We start from the raw sequence: 18,160 nt of genomic DNA, 5'->3' as shown, positions 1-18,160 counted from the left end.
AGGATGTCATTTGGAATGCATGCATCAACTGTAGACACCTTGCAGAATAGTGTGGATCATCAATGTTCCTCCCTCACTTTAAAGACCTGCACCTCCATCGGGAATACTAATACTTGAGCAAGTTATTTTTTCTAAAATTATGGGTTACTGATTGAAAGTGTTTGGTTGTTGAACTTTGAAGAAGTGGAGACTGCCAGATTGGTAGAGGTTTTTCTACACTTTAAAAAAAGTACTGTGGTTTTTACAGTAACTTACTGGCAGCCAGTTACCTGTAAATTACTGTAATGAAAAAGTTACAGTCTTAAGACTGGTTCCAGATCAGATAAAGCAAGGTCCTGGTAGACAGCACATGCACTGACAGAGGGACAAACTCAATCAGATGGTTGAAGGGGCGCACCACTGCCAAAATCATATCTGTGTTCTTTCCTATCATGGAGATTATCATATTCTTTAAGGAATGTTAATAGTTGAGTCAAAGAATACAGGCTGTTTGATTTATAGGATGCCACAGCTAAGTCAAACGCAAAACATGATCTTTCGCATTTGTTTTTCAAAAATCCTACCCTAAGGTCATGTTCATCAAGTCGTTCATGATTCACCAAATCCCAACTAATTTATATAAAACATTGAATGTGATAAAAACGAGGAAAAGAAACACATTCAACACCTCTTACAATATGCCCTTATATTAATAAAAGCATGATAACACGTTGGGACGCAGACTGTGTTATACACATGTTTATAGTAAGGATAATAAATGATCTGACATAGCCTATCATAATGTCTCCGACATAGGGTCGCTGAAATAAAAATAGTGGAGAACAATAGCCGTGCACACATCCAAAACCAGCAGCCTTCAAATCCCACTCACAAGCGCGGACGCGCGCAGTACACGCACGCACACACACCACGAACCTCAGCAACCCTCACTCGCGAGCGCACAAACCGTTATAAAACACAATATCATAGCAATAATGAAAACCATGTAGCATGTAGTTGGTATTTAGTCACCATACAAATTCTTATTTGACAGTTATAAAGGCAGTACAAGATACTGGTAAATACGTCTACAACAAACCTTGTTTCATTATATTACACCATGAAAGTGATGGCAGCATTGCACCTTATTACACCAAACCACACTAAATAATAAATAAAGACCTGTAAACGTTTCTCCGTACAAGACATCATGCATAGTGTTTTATTTTGTTATCATGAAATATCTCCATATTAGATCTTCATGGTGCAAATAGAAGAGGTACTATGGGGTCTTACTGTTTGTCGGGTCCTGTCTGGGCTCTTGAAACGCATTTCCAAGAGACAGAAAAACTAAAACAACTCCAACAACAAGGTCGAATGTCTTCACACCTGCCATATCCGAGATCCACGATTGATTGTACTGCTCCTCTTTATAGAATGTTTATTTTTTTCATACACCAAAAATCGTAGGGGATAAGTAGACTACACTCCGTAACTCTTCTCGAGTGTAGTCTGCAAGACAGCCTTTCGCAGAGCAAAACCTGTCTGCGCTGTTCGTTGGTTTGCAGACGCGGAATATGATGTGTGGTGTTTTGTTTGTGTGTGTGTGTGCGTGAATGAGTGAGTGAGTGAGTGAGTGAGTGAGTGAGTGAGTGAGTGAGTGAGTGAGTGAGTGAGTGAGTGAGTGAAGATATGCGTGAATGCGCGCATACGGTCCGAGAAGGTCCCGGGCCACCACAAAAAAAAGCAAAACGGTTCAGAATATTGGGGTCATCCCAGCTCCACACACATAGGTCTCATTCCTACCCGGGAAAGAAGAGGTGCAATGTGAGTTGGGTTCTCAGAGAGGACTCCCTCGTCACCAACACCACCAATAGTACGTAGTTTTTTACAGTCAGTGCAAATCACCAGTCTGCAACAATACAGTGTCAGATGCTGCTGGGATATGTTATCCACCCGTAACTAAGTGGATAATAATGGACTTTTCTGTGACACAAGACAGACAAGAACTTATTACACTATGAGACAGTTTTTTAAAGTAAAAAAAAAATCAACCATAGCATCTTTGTTGAAAACACCCTATCCTATACAGTGCATTCCTAAGGTATTCAGACCCCTTGAGGTTTTCTGCATTTCGTTATGTTACTGCCTGGTTCTAAAATCTATTTTTTTTAATTCACTCATCAGTCAACACACAATACCGCATAATAACAAAGCAAAAACAGGTAAAACAATTTTGTGGAAATGTATTGAAAATAAAAAACGTAAATATCAAATATACATAAGTTTTCAGACCCTTTACTCTGTACTTTGTTCAAGAGCCTTTGGCTGCTATTACAGCCATGAGTCTTCTTGGGTATGACGCTAACAGCTTGGCACACCTGTATTTGTGGAGTTTCTCTCATTCTTCTCTGGAAATCCACTCAAGTTCTGTCAGGTTGGATGGGGAGCGTAGCTGCACAATTATCTTCAGGTCTCTCCAGAGGTGTTTGTTCTGGTTCAAGTCCGGGCTTTGGCTGGGCCACTCAATGACATTCAGAGACTTATCAACACTCCAGAATTGTCTTGGTTGTGTGATTAGGATCGTTGTCCTGTTGGAAGTTGAACCTGGAGCAGATTTCCATCAAGGATCTCTCTGTACTTTGCTCTGTTCATCTTTGCCTCGTTCCTGACTAGTCTCCCAGTCCCTGCCACTGACGCTACCACCACCATGCTTCACCGTAGGGATGGTGCCGCTTGGCATTCAGGCCAAAGAGTTCAATCTTGATTTCATCAGACCAGAGAATCTTGTTTCGCATGGTCTGAGAGTCTTTAGGTGCCTTTTGGCAAACTCCAAGCAGGCTGTCATGTGCCTTTTACTGAGGAGTGGCTTCCGTCTGGCCACTCTACCATAAAGGGCTGATTGGTGGACTACTTGCAGAGATAGTTGTGCTTCTGGAAGGTTCACCAATCTCAACAGAGGAACTCTAGAGCTCTGTCAATGTGACCATCGGTTTCTTGGTCACCTCCCTGACCAAGACCTTTCTCCTGTGATTGCTCAGTTTGGTCGGCCAGTTTTGGTGGTTCCAAACTTCTTCAATTTAAGAATGATGGAGGCCATTGTAATCTTGGGGACCTTCAATGCTGCAGACATATTTTGTAACCCTCGACACAACCCTGTCTCTGAGCTCTATGGACATTTATCCAACCTCATGGCTTGGTTTTTGCTCTGACATGCACTGTAAACTGTGGGACCTTGTATACACAGGTGTGTGCCTTTCCAAATCATCTCAAATCAATTGAATTTACCATAGGTGGACTCCAATCAAGTTGTAGAAACACCTCAAGGACGATCAATGGAAACAGGATGCACCTGTGCTCAATTTCGAGTCTCATAGCAAAGGGTCTGAATACTCATCAATCTGTTTTTTATTTGTAATAAATCAAATAAAAATGTTTTTCACTTTGCCTTTATGGGGTATTGTGTGTAGATTGATGAGGGGAAAAACATGTAATCAATTTTAGAACACGGCTGTAACGTAACAAAATGTGGTAAAAGTCAAGGGGTATGAATATTTTCCAAATACACTGCATGTAGTCTAGGCAGCCCATAGTACATGGACGATAGATCTGCACAATTGACTAGGCTTGATGTGCATCTCTGGTAATACACTCGTGTCCCCCATGGACATAAAGCATCATCCATTCAGGCTGCAAGGGCATCATTTTATTCATTAACTATTTTTAATGGTGAGAAGGTGCAAAAACATTTCACATTTTCATTTTTAGGATGTTGCTCACCGTGTTCAGCCTTGAGGCACATGCACAGATAGGAAACTACCTGGGCAGAGCACATTCCCCTTTGTTCTTCCAGTTTCCACAGTGCCCCTTACAAAAAAGTCCTGCAGGATATCCCACAGGATCCTCTTTCATGTAGGATCCTGTAGGAATCATGCATGGTGTCCTTCATGAAAGCAATCCTGAAGGAATATACCACAGGATTTTCAGGGCGACTTTCCTTTAGGACAACTCCTGTAGGAATCATTCAGTTAGTCCTTCAGGAAAACAGTCTTGCAAGAATCCTGCAGATAGTCCTCAAATAGATCCTGCAGGATTTTTCCCTGAAAAACGACCTGCAGGAATTGGCCTACACCAAATTGGCCCCAAAGTCCTGTAGGTAAGATTCTTGCAGGTAATTCCACAAGATTTCCAGGGCCATTTTCCTGTAGGATAACCTTCTGCATTCATTTCTTATCCTTCAGAGAATTTCATGTAGTAAAATCCACATTCTTTCAAAAAGAATGGACAGATTGCACAAGATATCAGATTGAATTGGCAATTTTTTTATCCAATGAAGCAACAGCTAACGTGTAAGATTGTCAAGATAATAAATGACAAAACATGATAGTACCCCCCCACTCACCGAGCGCCCTGGCCAGTAAGGAGGAAATGACCTGGCGGCAACGGAGGAAATCATCAATGAGTGTGCTTGGGTTGGAGACGGAACACAACTCACACTCCTCAGGACCGTAACCCTCCCAATCCACTAAGTATTGGTGACCCCGTGAAAAGAGCACCCAGGATGTCCAAGATCTTATTACCTTGTAAATAGGTGCGCTCTCGACAAGGACGGGGGGGGGAGGGAGACACGGGGTGGAAGAAAGGGCTTGAGACAGGAGACATGGAAGTCCAGATGGACAAAAACGAAGATGTCGCGGAAACCTGATTAACTAATGCTGAACAGGTTCTCGACCTGGGAGACACGGCAGCGGACCAATGCCTGCTCGGGAGTCAACTTACGAGAAGCTCCTTGGATCTCTGAAGAGTGGAAGGTTCTGAGTGGAAAGGTCCATTCCTGGCCGCAGTTCAATACCTTGACATCTTAATCCCCAAAAAGTGACGGCTCTCGAAAACAGTCTGTTTAATCCAGTAAAGTAAATACAAACAAAAAACACACTTTCCTCAAAATGCGAGGACAAACTGGAGAGCCGGAGGGAACGCTGGACTCGGCAAGCTGGGATGAGAACAGGGAGGCTGGTTGCCCAGACACTCTGAAACCAAATAGCAGACTCAGACAAATAATCACCGAGAGCGTATTCTGCCCAGGGGAGCTGTTCTGAAAACACGACAGAGAGGCGACAATCGTCTGATTGGCCCTCTCTGCTTGACACAGACGGGGATGAAACCCGGAAGGAGACACGGAACCAATTCACAGAAGAATGGGGAGAAATGATTGATCGTCATGAACAAGCAGGGAAGAAAGCCGGGATGACCAGCTAACTTGGCAGAGTGTAGCCCACTGAACGAAAATCAGCACAGCATAAAATATGATTCCTAGGAGAAAGAAAACATGAGATTTTGAATAGATATGTAAAAGCATATTTGTAACAGGAGTGAGAGTAATGGTGACATCACATGAACAGCTTATGTGTATTGGTGTGAAGGGAAACGGTTGTCTGCAATGGTAAACTTGGTGATAGTTGATTTTAACATGGCTGGTACACCAACAACATCTCTGAGTATGCGTTTTAGGCTTTGTTTTAAAAGGAGAACTGAGAGGCTGAAATTGTGTTATGATGTTACTTACCTTCGCTTGCATGGCGGTCCAGTGTTGCCTTCTTTGGTAGTCCAGTCTCACTGTTGTTTGCAGGCTCTGGCTTAACTGGGGAGGAGAGAGATGAGAGTGGCAGAATTCAGAGTATAACATCTGAGTGTTACATGAAAAACAGCAACGAAATAGTGCTAATTATATATTGTAGTATTGAAAGACAAACCTACTCACCTTTAACTAGTAGACCACTGAACTAATTTAGCTGCAAATGAGACAAAGAATCCGAAACATTTACATTTACATTTAAGTCATTTAGCGGACGCTCTTATCCAGAGCGACTTACAAATTGGTGCATTCACCTTATGACATCCAGTGGAACAGTCACTTTACAATAGTGCATCTAAATCTTAAAGGGGGGGGGAGAGGGAATACTTATCCTATCCTAGTTATTCCTTAAAGAGGTGGGGTTTCAGGTGTCTCCGGAAGGTGGTGATTGACTCCGCTGTCCTGGCGTCGTGAGGGAGTTTGTTCCACCATTGGGGGGCCAGAGCAGCGAACAGTTTTGACTGGGCTGAGCGGGAGCTGTACTTCCTCAGTGGTAGGGAGGCGAGCAGGCCAGAGGTGGATGAACGCAGTGCCCTTGTTTGGGTGTAGGGCCTGATCAGAGCCTGGAGGTACTGAGGTGCCGTTCCCCTCACAGCTCCGTAGGCAAGCACCATGGTCTTGTAGCTTCAACTGGAAGCCAGTGGAGAGAACGGAGGAGCATACTACACCAACAACATCTCTGAGTATGCGTTTTAGGCTTTGTTTTAAAAGGAGAACTGAGAGGCTGAAATTGTGTTATGATGTTCCAGTGTTGCCTCTTTGGTACACTGTTGTTTGCAGGCCTGGCTTAACTGGGGAGGGAGAGAGATTGAGGGCATTCAGGTATAACATCGTGTTACATGAAAACAGCAACGAAATAGTGCTAATTATATATTGTAGTATTGAAAGACAAAACCTACCACCTTTAACTGTAGGGTGACGTGAGAGAACTTGGGAAGGTTGAACACCAGACGGGCTGCGGCGTTCTGGATGAGTTGAAGGGGTTTAATGGCACAGGCAGGGAGCCCAGCCAACAGCGAGTTGCAGTAATCCAGACGGGAGATGACAAGTGCCTGGATTAGGACCTGCGCCGCTTCCTGTGTGAGGCAGGGTCGTACTCTGCGGATGTTGTAGAGCATGAACCTACAGGAACGGGCCACCGCCTTGATGTTGGTTGAGAACGACAGGGTGTTGTCCAGGATCACACCAAGGGATCACACCACACTCAGAAACACAAGGTAAAGAATTAAAGTGAAATGCTAGGTGTGTTTGAAATGCCAGGTGTGTGTTTTCTCTGTTCCCTGTAGTCTAAGCTGTGAGGGAAAAGAAGAGACCTCACATGGTTGTGGGAAAACTGTTTCAAGCCAACTAAAAGTAAAACGGAGAGAAAGTTCCAAAATTCCATAAACTTCTGAATTATTTGCAGACTGAAGTTCCAGCTTGGGAGAAAATGTTCCAGAGGAATAAGGAATAAGTTTGTGAAAATGTAAGTAGTAGGTTTATTTATTCACCAAATGATGTTAGAATGTTCTACAAAATACTTTAACATGAATTTTGAATACAAATGCACATGAACAAAGGAAGCAACTTGAACCAGCACTGACATTATGAGTAGTGAGGTTGATTTCTCTTCCCTTGGCCTTATGTTTCTGCTCTGTTTTCGTCAGGTTGAAGGTCACCCAGACATATGTAAAGAACTTAGGAGCCTCGCGTCCACCAGGAAAACCACTCAGGACATCCCAGGAGTTTAGTCGGGGGGATTATTCAGCAGTGTGCAACGCCACTATGTTAGAAGTAGATCCACACGTCATTCTTTATCATGCAAAATTGGAAGCTCATTCTAAAATACAGACGTGGGTGATTTATTCCCCAAGGTACTGCACCGTGTTCACATTTTTATTCCCGCCCAGCAAACACCATGTTCAACTATTCACTGTCTACAACTTAGACCACAATTATTTGAATGAGGTGTACTAAGCAGGCTTTTGAATGTTAATCTCCTTGATGTCTATCACTTGTGAATGCTAAAATGTTTTCTATTCTCCTGAGCCATTTACTTTATGCTTGTATTATCTTTTATTTCTTATTGTTGAGAAGCAACCTGCATGTCAAGTATTGATGTCTCCCCATGGTTCTGGTTAAGGCTTGCGCTTCAGAGGACTGCAGTTCATCTGTCTAATCACCTGCACGGAGAGAGAAAGGCATGCTAGTGTTTGTTTTGTATCCAATGCATTTAGCTTTCATTACGATGTAGTAGTCTAGGCCTTCTAATCACATTGTATTGCCTCCTATCGCTGTATGGATCGAGGCTGGAGATGAGAACGTAGAACAGGCCAGCGTCTGGACATGAACACATAACGACACCAATGCTGACAGGGAACAAACGGAGGAGCACACAGATATAGAGGGGGTAATCAACAGGGTAATGGAGTCCAGGTGAGTCCAATATAGTGCAGCTGCGCGTAATGATGGTGACAGGCGTGCGTAATGAAGGGCAGCCTGGTGCCCTCAAGCACCGGAGAGGGAGAGCGGGAGCAGGCGTGACAGTACCCCCCCCCCAGGTGCGCCACCCAGCGTCCCACCTGGGTGAGCCTGACGAGTCGGCTGACGCAGGGAGCTGGACAAGCTGGCTGAGGCATAGAAGCCCGACGAGCCGGCAGAGACGTTGGAGCCCGGTGAGCCCGCTGAGGGATGGGAACCTGACGATCCCGCTGAGGCTTGGGAGCCTGATGGGCCGGCTGAAGCATGATGTGGGGTGGGCACCTGCCGAGTCCACCGAGGCAAGAAGACCTCTTGTGCCTGCTAACACAGGCAACAAACGGAGGAGCACACAGATATAGAGGGGGTAATAAAAAAGGTAAATGGAGTCCAGGTGAGTCCAATAGAGCACAGCTGCGCGTAATTATGGTGCCAGGTATGCAAAATGAAGGGCAGCCTGGCGCCCTCAAGTGCCAGAGAGGGAGAGCGGGAGCAAGCGTGATAATCACCTATCATTTAGTTACCAATGAATAAGGTGAATATAAAACCAAGCTAGAGCGAACATCAGTATCATTCAATAATATGCATGGGTGTTATAGTTGTATGAATTTATCACAATTGCAAGCCTGCAAGCCTTGCTAATTTTGCTATTTCAAATGTTTTTTCACTTCAGCCACTATACAATGCATGAAAGCTTACCTGTCATACGTCCACAACGATGTAGCTGCAGAACAAGCAATTTGTGAGAGGAGGACCCCACGTAAAATTATTCTAGTCATGTCAGCTTAATTCACTAACAGGTACTGAGAAAAGCGATTCTGTTACTTACTTACTTGTTATTCATGTTAAATATTTCCAATCTAGGATAGTTGTTCACTGAATTGCTAGCACTAAATCAAATCTAGTTGCTCACACTGCTACATTGGCTACAACGTAAACAGACGTAGCTTGCTAGCATAAAAGCTAGCTTTGTTGACACTGTCTGCATGATTATGCAGTTTCCTATTTAGGTAAAAGGTCTATTTAAGTACTGTATGTTTCAAATTTAGTGGTATGCTCTCTCAGGTGTTCTTGGAATATCACCCTTGAAAGAACGGGAGAATGCAAGTCTGCAATTTGGTACACAGCCAATGTTTTAAACCCTCTTTACTATTCAAATGCAATCACTTCCTTATTTAGATGACAGATCATGTGTATCAAGGCGAGACCCAGTTGCATGCACAGGAGGCAGATGGTTGGAGTCTTACAATGTTTATTAATCCAAAGGGGTAGGCAAGAGTGGTCATGGACAGGCAAAAAGGTCAAAACCAGATCAGAGTCCAGGAGGTATAGAGTGGCAGACAGGCTCGTGGTCAAGCCAGGCAGAATGGTCAGGCAGGCGTGTCCAGAAACAGGCAAGGGTCAAAAGACTAATAAAAGGAAAATACAAAAAGCAGAAGGGCGTCCCGGGTGGCACAGTGGTCTAAAGCTAGCTGTGCCACCAGAGATTCTGGGTTTGAGTCCAGGCTCTGCTGAGACCGGGAGGCTCATGGGGCTGCTCACAAGTCGTCCGGGTTAGGGAAGGGTTTGGCTGGCAGAGATATACTTGTCTCATCGCGCACTAGCGACTCTTGTGGTGGGCCGTGCGCAGTGCACGCCGACCAGGTCGCTAGGTGTATGGTGTTTCCTCCGACACATTGGTGCAGCTGGCTTCCGGATTGGATGGGCATGGATGGGGATAAATACACTGGGGATAAATACACTGGTACAGACAGATAGGAAACACAGGGATAAATACACTGGGGAAAACAAGCGACACCTGGAGGGGGTGGAGACAATAACGAGGACAGGTGAAACAAATCAAGGTGTGACAATGTGACAAACATCAAGCGCTTCAAATCAAATGAAATCAAATTTTATTTGTCATATACACATGGTTAGTAGATGTTAATGCGTGTGTTCCGACAATGCAGTAATAACCAACGAGTAATCTAACCTAACAATTTCACAACAGCTACCTTATACACACAAGTGTAAAGGGATGAAGAGTATGTACATAAAGATATATGAATGAGTGATGGCACAGAACGGCATAGGCAAGATACAGTAGGTGGTATTGAGTGCAGTATATACATATGAGATGAGTAATGTAGGATATGTAAACATTATAAAAAGTGACACTGTTGAAAGTGGCTATTGATACATTTTTTTACATGTATGGCAGCAGCTACTCAATGCTAGTGATGCTGTTTAACCTGTTAATCCTACCCCCTACTTTTTCGAACATTCTGTTAAAAATCGCGCAACATTTTAGCGCCCTGCTACTCATGCCAGGAATATAGTATATGCATATGATTAGTATGTGTGGATAGAAAACACTCAGACGTTTCTAAAACTGGTTAAATCACGCACGGCTGTGACTATAACAGAATGTGCGTTTCATCGAAAAGCGCAGGAAAATCTGATCACTGAAAATGGGAAAATATATCCATGCGCGACTTGAACCCATTGATAAAGGTGAACCACATTTAATGGGGATGAGGTTGCAATACCTACAGCATCCACACGTTGTCTAGAGTCTTGTCATTTGCCTAGGCTTTGTTTCTTGGTCAAACAGACGCAAGGCAACGCATTTCTTCCGGTCTCCGACCGGATATTTTGGTTGAGAATTACCCGGACATTTCCAGACGGACAGCTAAAGAATATACTTCGCCTCGTGATCAATTTGATCGCTTATTAATGTTTAATAATACCTAAAGTTGCATTACAAAAGTATTTCGAAGTGTTATGTGAAAGTTTATCGTCAATTTTTTTAATTAAAAAAAATGACGTTACGTTATAAGACGCTATTTTTTTCGTTTATCACACAGTCTTCATAGATCGATATCTAGGCTATATATGGACCGATTTAATCGAAAAAAAAGACCCAATAGTGATTATGGGACATCTAGGAGTGCCAACAAAGAAGAAGGTCAAAGGTAATGAATGTTTTATATTTTATTTGTGTGGTTTGTGTAGCGACGACTATGCTAATTATTTTGTTTACGTCCCCTGCGGGTCTTTTGGGGTGTTACATGCTATCAGATAATAGCTTCTCATGCTTTCGCCGAAAAGCATTTTAAAAATCTGACTTGTTGCCTGGATTCACAACGAGTGTAGCTTTAATTCAATACCCTGCATGTGTATTTTAATGAACGTTTGAGTTTTAACTAGTACTATTAGCATTTAACTTAGCGCATTTGCATTTCCAGATGTCTAGATGGGACGCCTACGTGCCAGGTAGGAGCAAGAGGTTAACAGTCTGATGGCCTTGAGATAGAAGCTGTTTTTCAGTCTCTCGGTCCCTGCTTTGATGCACCTGTTCAGTTTCGCGCAAATGCTGCCATCAATCCACGGTTTCTGGTTTGGGAATTTTATTTTACCTTTATTTAGCCAGGCAAGTCAGTTAAGAACACGCTCTAACCACTAGGCTAGTTGCTGTGGGTACGACATCGCCAATTCACTTGCTAATGAACTCGCTCACCAAATCAGCGTACAATGTTGTTGTTTGACGCAATGCGGAACATATCCCAATCCACGTGATCGAAGCAATCCTGAAGCGTGGAATCAGATTGGTCAGACAAGCGTTGAACAGACCTGAGCGCGGGAACTTCCTGTTTTAGTTTCTGTCTATAGGCTGGAAGCAATAAAATGGAGTCGTGGTCAGCTTTTCCAAAAGGAGGGCGGGGGAGGGCCTTATATGCGTCGTTGAAGTTAGAATAACAATGATCCTGGGTTTAACGGCCCTGGTAGCACAATCGATATGCTGATAGAATTTAGGGAGTCTTGTTTTCAGATGAGCTTTGTTAAAATCCGCAGCTACAATGAATGCAGCCTCAGGATATGTGGTTTCCAGTGTACATAGAGTCAAATAAAGTTCGTTCAGGGCCATCGATGTGTCATTGACTGGGTGAGTTCCAGATACACTGTCTAGATGGTCTGGTTGGTCTTGGGGGGGAATATATACGGCTGTGATTATAATCGAAGAGAATTCTCTTGGTAGATAATGCAGTCTACATTTGATTGTGAGGAATTCTAAGTCAGGTGAACAGAAGGACTTGAGTTCCTGTATGTTGTTATGATCACACCACATCTCGTTAATCATAAGGCACACCCCCCCACCCCTCTTCTTACCAGAAAGATGTTTGTTTCTGTATGCGCAATGCGTGAAGAAACCAGCTGGCTGTATCGACTCGGTAACTTGTCCCGAGTGAGCAATGTTTCCGTGAAGCAAAGAACGTTACAGTCTCTGATGTCTCTCTGAAATGCTACCCTTGCTCGGATTTCATCAACCTTGTTGTCAAGAGACTGGACATTGGTAGTAGTATGCTCGGGAGCGATGAGCGATGTGCCCGTCTCCGGAGCCTGACCAGAAGACCGCTTCGTCTGCCCCTTTTACTGCGTCGTTGTATTGGATCGCCGGCTGGGATCCGATCCATTGTCCTGGGTGCTGGGCAAAACACAGGATCCGCTTCGGGAAAGTCGTATTCCTGGTCGTAATGATGGTGAGTTGACGTTGCTCTTATATCCAGTAGTTCCTCCCGACTATATGTAATAAAACCTAAGATTACCTGCGTAGTTTCCTAGGAATGTGAAGCGAGGCGGCCATCTCTGTCGGTTTCGGAAGCCAACTGCCTGGCAGCCATTTACTCAACTGCCAACTCCCAACTGTTGTTGTTGTAAATTGTAAAGGATTTTTAAAACACGTGTTTTTTATTTAAAAAAATAGCTATCTATATACCAAATGATGTGCCCTCACCTCCAAACACACTTTCTCTTCTCCTTCGGCAGTTTGACTATCCGATATGGCCATAGGAATATCAAAATGATGATGATTGACAATCCAAGTAAATCCCAGCATGCATCTGCAGAACTGAATCCTGCAGGATTCGTGGTGGGATTTACTTGGTCCTGCAGGAATTGCCATATCCTGCATGTATATCAAAATCCGGCAGGTTTCGGTCCTGTAGGATTTCTGCAGGTATTGTCATGATTGTGCAGGATTTTTTTTTACATTTCTGCAGGACAAGTCATACTCTTGCAGGATTCCTGCAGGAGCATCAGGGACTTTCCCTGCAGGATTTTGTCAATCCTTCAGGATTCATGCAGGACACTTGCACAACTCCTTCACAAAATGTTGAATTCCTGCAGGAAAGGGTTGGATTCCTGTAGGACTTTTTTATTAAGGGCCCTTTTGGGAGGTGGTATAATTTCCCCTTTTTTTTGTAACCTAGAAATATTTTGTCATTGTTGTTCGGAACCTAAAGACATTGTGAAGTTCGCCAACCCGCCCCACCATGTCTGTTGGTTGCGCCTGTTGATCTTCCTTGTATGGATGTTGCACCTTTTTCCCAGTCTGCCCTGTATGGAGATTGGGCACACCCTGTATCCAAACATGCATGGCTTGAGAGATGGGGCCACCTGTCGAGTGTGCGTCGCTAGCAACCTAGTTAAAATAACAGTACCGCTAGCAACCTAAAAAAATAACAGTACTGCCACAGCAGCATAACCTTTAATTAACACTTGACAACACTTGATTTAAACTCTTTTAAACTTTAAACTCATCATCAATATCAAAGATGTTTATTACTAACCCATGATAGATCACAGCCTGTCGTTTCCAATGGGAGCTAATCAATCATAGTGAGCAGAACAAGCAAGGAGGTGGGCAGAGCCAAGCACGAGCTAGAGTGAGCCTATTGGAGCGTTTTAGCATGTATTTGCATATGTCCGCAAAGAAACGCCTACTCTGTGATGTACAATAACGCAATTCGCCCTAGCACTCCTTCAAAACAAAGCAATTTTTAAAAACTTTGGCAAACAGTGAATTCCATAAACCTTTGTCCACTCTGTTCGTAACAGATTCTAGTTTTGGAAACAATCAACTGTATTGAGATGAAATGTTTAATTGATGAGAAAATTTGCAGAATGTGTCAAAATCCGTCTCGCTCCATCTTCTCCCCCTACCAGCCACCGGGCTTCCTCTCACCACCATATTTGGTAGTGCGTGGAAATGCCAACCGGATAGTTCACATTTATACTTCCACTGAAATATCTGTCTCATTGTTCTAATAAGTCAATATTCAGTCTGGTTGGCTGATATGAGCATTAGAAAGAGACAGAAAGACCTAGAGCTGAATCACAATCAGTAAATGAAATCAAGCTAGCTAACCAACAGATGTTCATCAATCATCAACATCAATGATCCGGTGATTGCCCACCCTCTTTTCCCAATGTCAATCATGTCGTTAGGGGGCACTGTAACGAGCTTACCTAATATTTGTGACGATGAGTTAGTGTGTTGTTTCATAAATAAATAGACCTATGATAAAAAAATATATACATAAAAAAATACAGATGCATTTGGTATGTTATGAATTTCGAAATATGAATTCTTATAGTACTTTTTTTAAGGAGGTGGCATTTTTTCATTTTGAGCACCTACCCCCTGAAAGGTCTGTGAAGTTGTCAGAAAATTAGGAATGCTGATATACACATATTTTCACCATTTTTTTCCACAACTCCTCGCCATTAAAGGGGGCAGAATTTTGTCTTTTGGATAAATAGCGTGCCCAATTTCAAGTTCCTGCTACTCATACCAAGAGTATAAGATATGCATATTAGTCATAGATTTGGATAGATTTGATGTTTCTAAAACTGTTTGAATCATGTCTATGAGTATAACAGAACGCATGTAGCAGGCAAAACCCCGAGGACTAACTGTTCAGATCCCCCCCCTCTCTGTTCACTATATTGTCTTTGCCATTGGATATTTAATAGGAACCTATTTTCAGTTCCTACCACTTCCACACGATATTGCCAGTCTTTGGAATATGGTTGAGGTTATTTCTTTATGCTATGAAGAAGTAGGCCAACTCGGAACTGGGGACACTTTTGTGAGTTGCTCAAGACGTGAAAAGCAGTGCTGGTTCTTTTTCGTTCCTGTATTGAACACAGAATGCCCGTCTACAATTTGATCGATTATTAACGTTTAAAAATACCTAACGTTGTATTACAAAAGTAGTTAGAAATATTTTGGCAAAGAAATATTTTGTAGTGACGTTGCATTTTTGTAAGCTGTCTTTTTCTGGATCAAACGCGCTTTATAAATGGACTTTTTCGATATATATGTACGGAATTAATCGAACAAAAGGACCGATTGAGATGTTTATGGGACATATTGGAGTGCCAACAAAAGAAGCTCCTCAAAGGTAATGCATATTTTATATTTTATTTCAGCGTTTTGTGTAGCGCCTGCTATGCTAGCTCCTTTAATTACTGCTGGTGCAGATGGGTGCAGGCTATCAGATAATAGCTTCTTATGCTTTCGCCGAAAAGCATTTAAAAAATCTGACATGTTAGCTGGATTCACAACGAGTGTAGATTTAATTGAGTATCTTACATATGTGATTTAATGAAAGTTTGAATTTTATAGCATTTTATTTGAATCTCGCACTCTGCATTTCCCCTGGCAATTGGCCAGTTGAGACGCTAGCATCTCCCCTATCCATAAGAGGTTTTAAGGAGGGAAATTATGTCTTTGCAGCCTGAATGGAGGATGCTTTATGTAGCCTGGGTCCACTGGGAACAGGAGTGTATTACCAGGAATGTACATCAAGCCTAGAGCCTTGTGCAGATCTAGCTCCCATGCTATCATACTGTATGTATATATACACTTAAAAATTATTATTTTTTACCTTTATTTAACCAGGCAAGTCAGTTAAGTACACATTCTTATTTTCAATGACAGCCTGGGAACAGTGGGTTAACTGCCTGTTCAGGGGCAGAACGACAGATTTGCACCTTGTCAGCTCGGGGGTTTGAACTCGCAACCTTCCGGTTACTAGTCCAACGCTCTAACCACTAGGCTACACTATATCCCACTGGGCACACACTGGTTGAATCAACAAGTAGAAGAAAGCCTGTAATGTCTGAGGCAAACCGATCTTCTGTAAAATATCATGCATTGAAACCGTGTATTGAGATGAAGAAATGCCAACAGAGCTTTCTCAGCAAACAAATAAACCTTTATTTGTGCATCTGAAATTGAACCACATTATAAAAGTGTCTGCTGAGAACCGACATGTGAAAGTGTCTACAAAGTAAAAAAGTAAGTGTCAGAGTGTAATTACAAATCTTTCTGATTAGAAATGTTTCTGAACAATAGTACAACAGTGTCTGTTATGAACAGACATGTAAATAACAAGTGTCTAAGGAATAAAATAAGTGTCTAGTGTCTGACTCCTGAGATGTCTGAACAGCAACAGAAACAAGTTGTTAATGTCACTATGGTCCCAGTCGTTCGGTCCATGTCCTCACCTTGAAGTATGCATTTCTTGTCTCACTTATTCTCACAACCCTGCCGCTACTGCTGCTGCTCTATGGCATCAGTGAGGAGCAAGCCAGTGGAGTAGGTCCTGGAGGTGGCTCAAGATAAAGCTTCTCAGGTCCTGCATGGAGATTGTTTCTAATTCTGCAGTACAACTCAGTGCAGGATATGTGCTGGGGGCCAATCACCAGTCAGTAGTGCTTGGGGCTGGTGAACAGGTAATGCTGGCCAGCAGAGAACAAAACCAGGTGCTGTCTCCATTCACTGGTGTTTGTGCCTTGAAATTAAAAAAGTAAAGAGGGCTATTTAGTACACATATCTAAAACATGATTGATCATCAAATATCATCAACCGAGACTACAATAGACTATATAATGTTGCAAACAAATGAGCTTAGCTACTCAACTCTGCTCAAACGTTTGAAACATTTTTACTTGCTGGACCTTGTTATCAAACTTTGACTTTGGTGTTACCAATGTGGGAGCATATGATTTTCTTTCTATTACAAAATTATGTTTGATCAAAAGTTGTAAAGAGTTTAGTTGGTTGGCTTGCTTTCCCTGCACGAGTATGCTGCTATGCTAGCTAGCCACTAGCTAGCCTAGTAGCTAGCGCTAGATGGCTAGCTATTGTTAGCAAAACATGGCTACTCTTTTCATCGACTACAATCGAAAAGAAAATATACCCTATCCTTTCGTGAAGACAGCGTGTTGCTTTCAACCGAACTGTCCTTACCCCTCTTGCTTCGTCTCTTCCTCTCTGATTAATGTCTGTGCGCGGTGAGTTGTGCTTGGGTAGAAGAAGAAGAAGAAGAATATGATGGCGGAAACTGAGGATTGGTTTGAAACTGCTAGTGTGTCGGGTGAAGCTAATAGTACAGAAAGTGAGAATGAGTGGGTTACAGTGGCAAGGAAAAAGGGAAGCGAGAGAAGTAAAGCGGTGTTGGAAAATAGGCAACCACTCGACTTGTTTTTAATTTGGATCGATGCTACTTGGGAAAACCGTTTAACGTCCCCAGGAAAATCTGGAACGTGTTGGAGGAAACTTGTGCAGTCGGTGAGAGTCACAAGAAGTGGGCTTATTTTGATGTTTTGTGTGTCTGCAGAAGAAGTGTGTTTTAAGACTCAAAACGATATCGGAGTGGAATGTTTCTGTCTGGATTTTTGTAGTAGGGTGCCTATCAAGGGGGTTATTTCTGGGGTGGAGCAAGAAATAAAGGCAGAGAATTTAACTGAAGACATCGATGGAGTGGTTGGTGCATGTTGACTGACCAGTATGGTGGATGGAGAAAGGAAATTCACTTCATCCATGCTACGGATCTTTGATGAAGAGTCTCTCCCTGTCACGACTTCCACCGAAGGTGGCTCCTCTACCTGTTCGGGCGGCGCTCGGCGGTCGTCGTCGTCGTCGCCGGCCCACTAGCTGCCCACGATCCATTTTTACTTTCCGTTTGTGTCTGTCTGTATTGTTTACACCTGGGCATATTGACCTCCGCTGCCTGCGAATCTTTGTGCGGGACTGTTTTCTGTGGTGACGTTATTTAGGGGTGCGTGTCTGCACCACAGGGTTTCTTTTCTCTCGGCAGTTGTGCTGTTTTGGTATGGCGTTTAGTAGTAGAGGTTTCTAGAGGTAGAGGTTTCTCCTCCGCTTTATTCCCTGTGTTCCCTCTCGTTTTGGCCGTGTTTTAGTCCCATGTTGTAGTTGTGTTGGGACTGCTCATTCAACTTTTGCCACTGGGATTT

The 18,160-nt window shown here is 43.0% G+C and overlaps 1 protein-coding gene across 1 annotated transcript in view; it reads right to left on the bottom strand.

Annotated features, from left to right (window-relative positions):
• LOC123991088 (plexin domain-containing protein 2-like) overlaps positions 1 to 1,813 on the bottom strand; it is a 172,038-nt gene extending 170,225 nt beyond the window's left edge. The window contains exon 1 of the mRNA XM_046292284.1: positions 1,276 to 1,813. Coding sequence (XP_046148240.1) covers positions 1,276 to 1,375 — 100 coding nt within the window. The 5' untranslated portion in view covers positions 1,376 to 1,813. The remainder of the gene's footprint in view (positions 1 to 1,275) is intronic.
• Positions 1,814 to 18,160: the final 16,347 nt, after the last annotated feature.

Source organism: Oncorhynchus gorbuscha, linkage group LG12 (assembly GCF_021184085.1).
Source record: "Oncorhynchus gorbuscha isolate QuinsamMale2020 ecotype Even-year linkage group LG12, OgorEven_v1.0, whole genome shotgun sequence".
NCBI classification, from domain to species: Eukaryota; Metazoa; Chordata; class Actinopteri; order Salmoniformes; family Salmonidae; genus Oncorhynchus; species Oncorhynchus gorbuscha.
The sequence above is the reverse complement of the archived record's forward strand: the minus strand, read 5'-3'. Positions and strand labels throughout refer to the sequence as shown.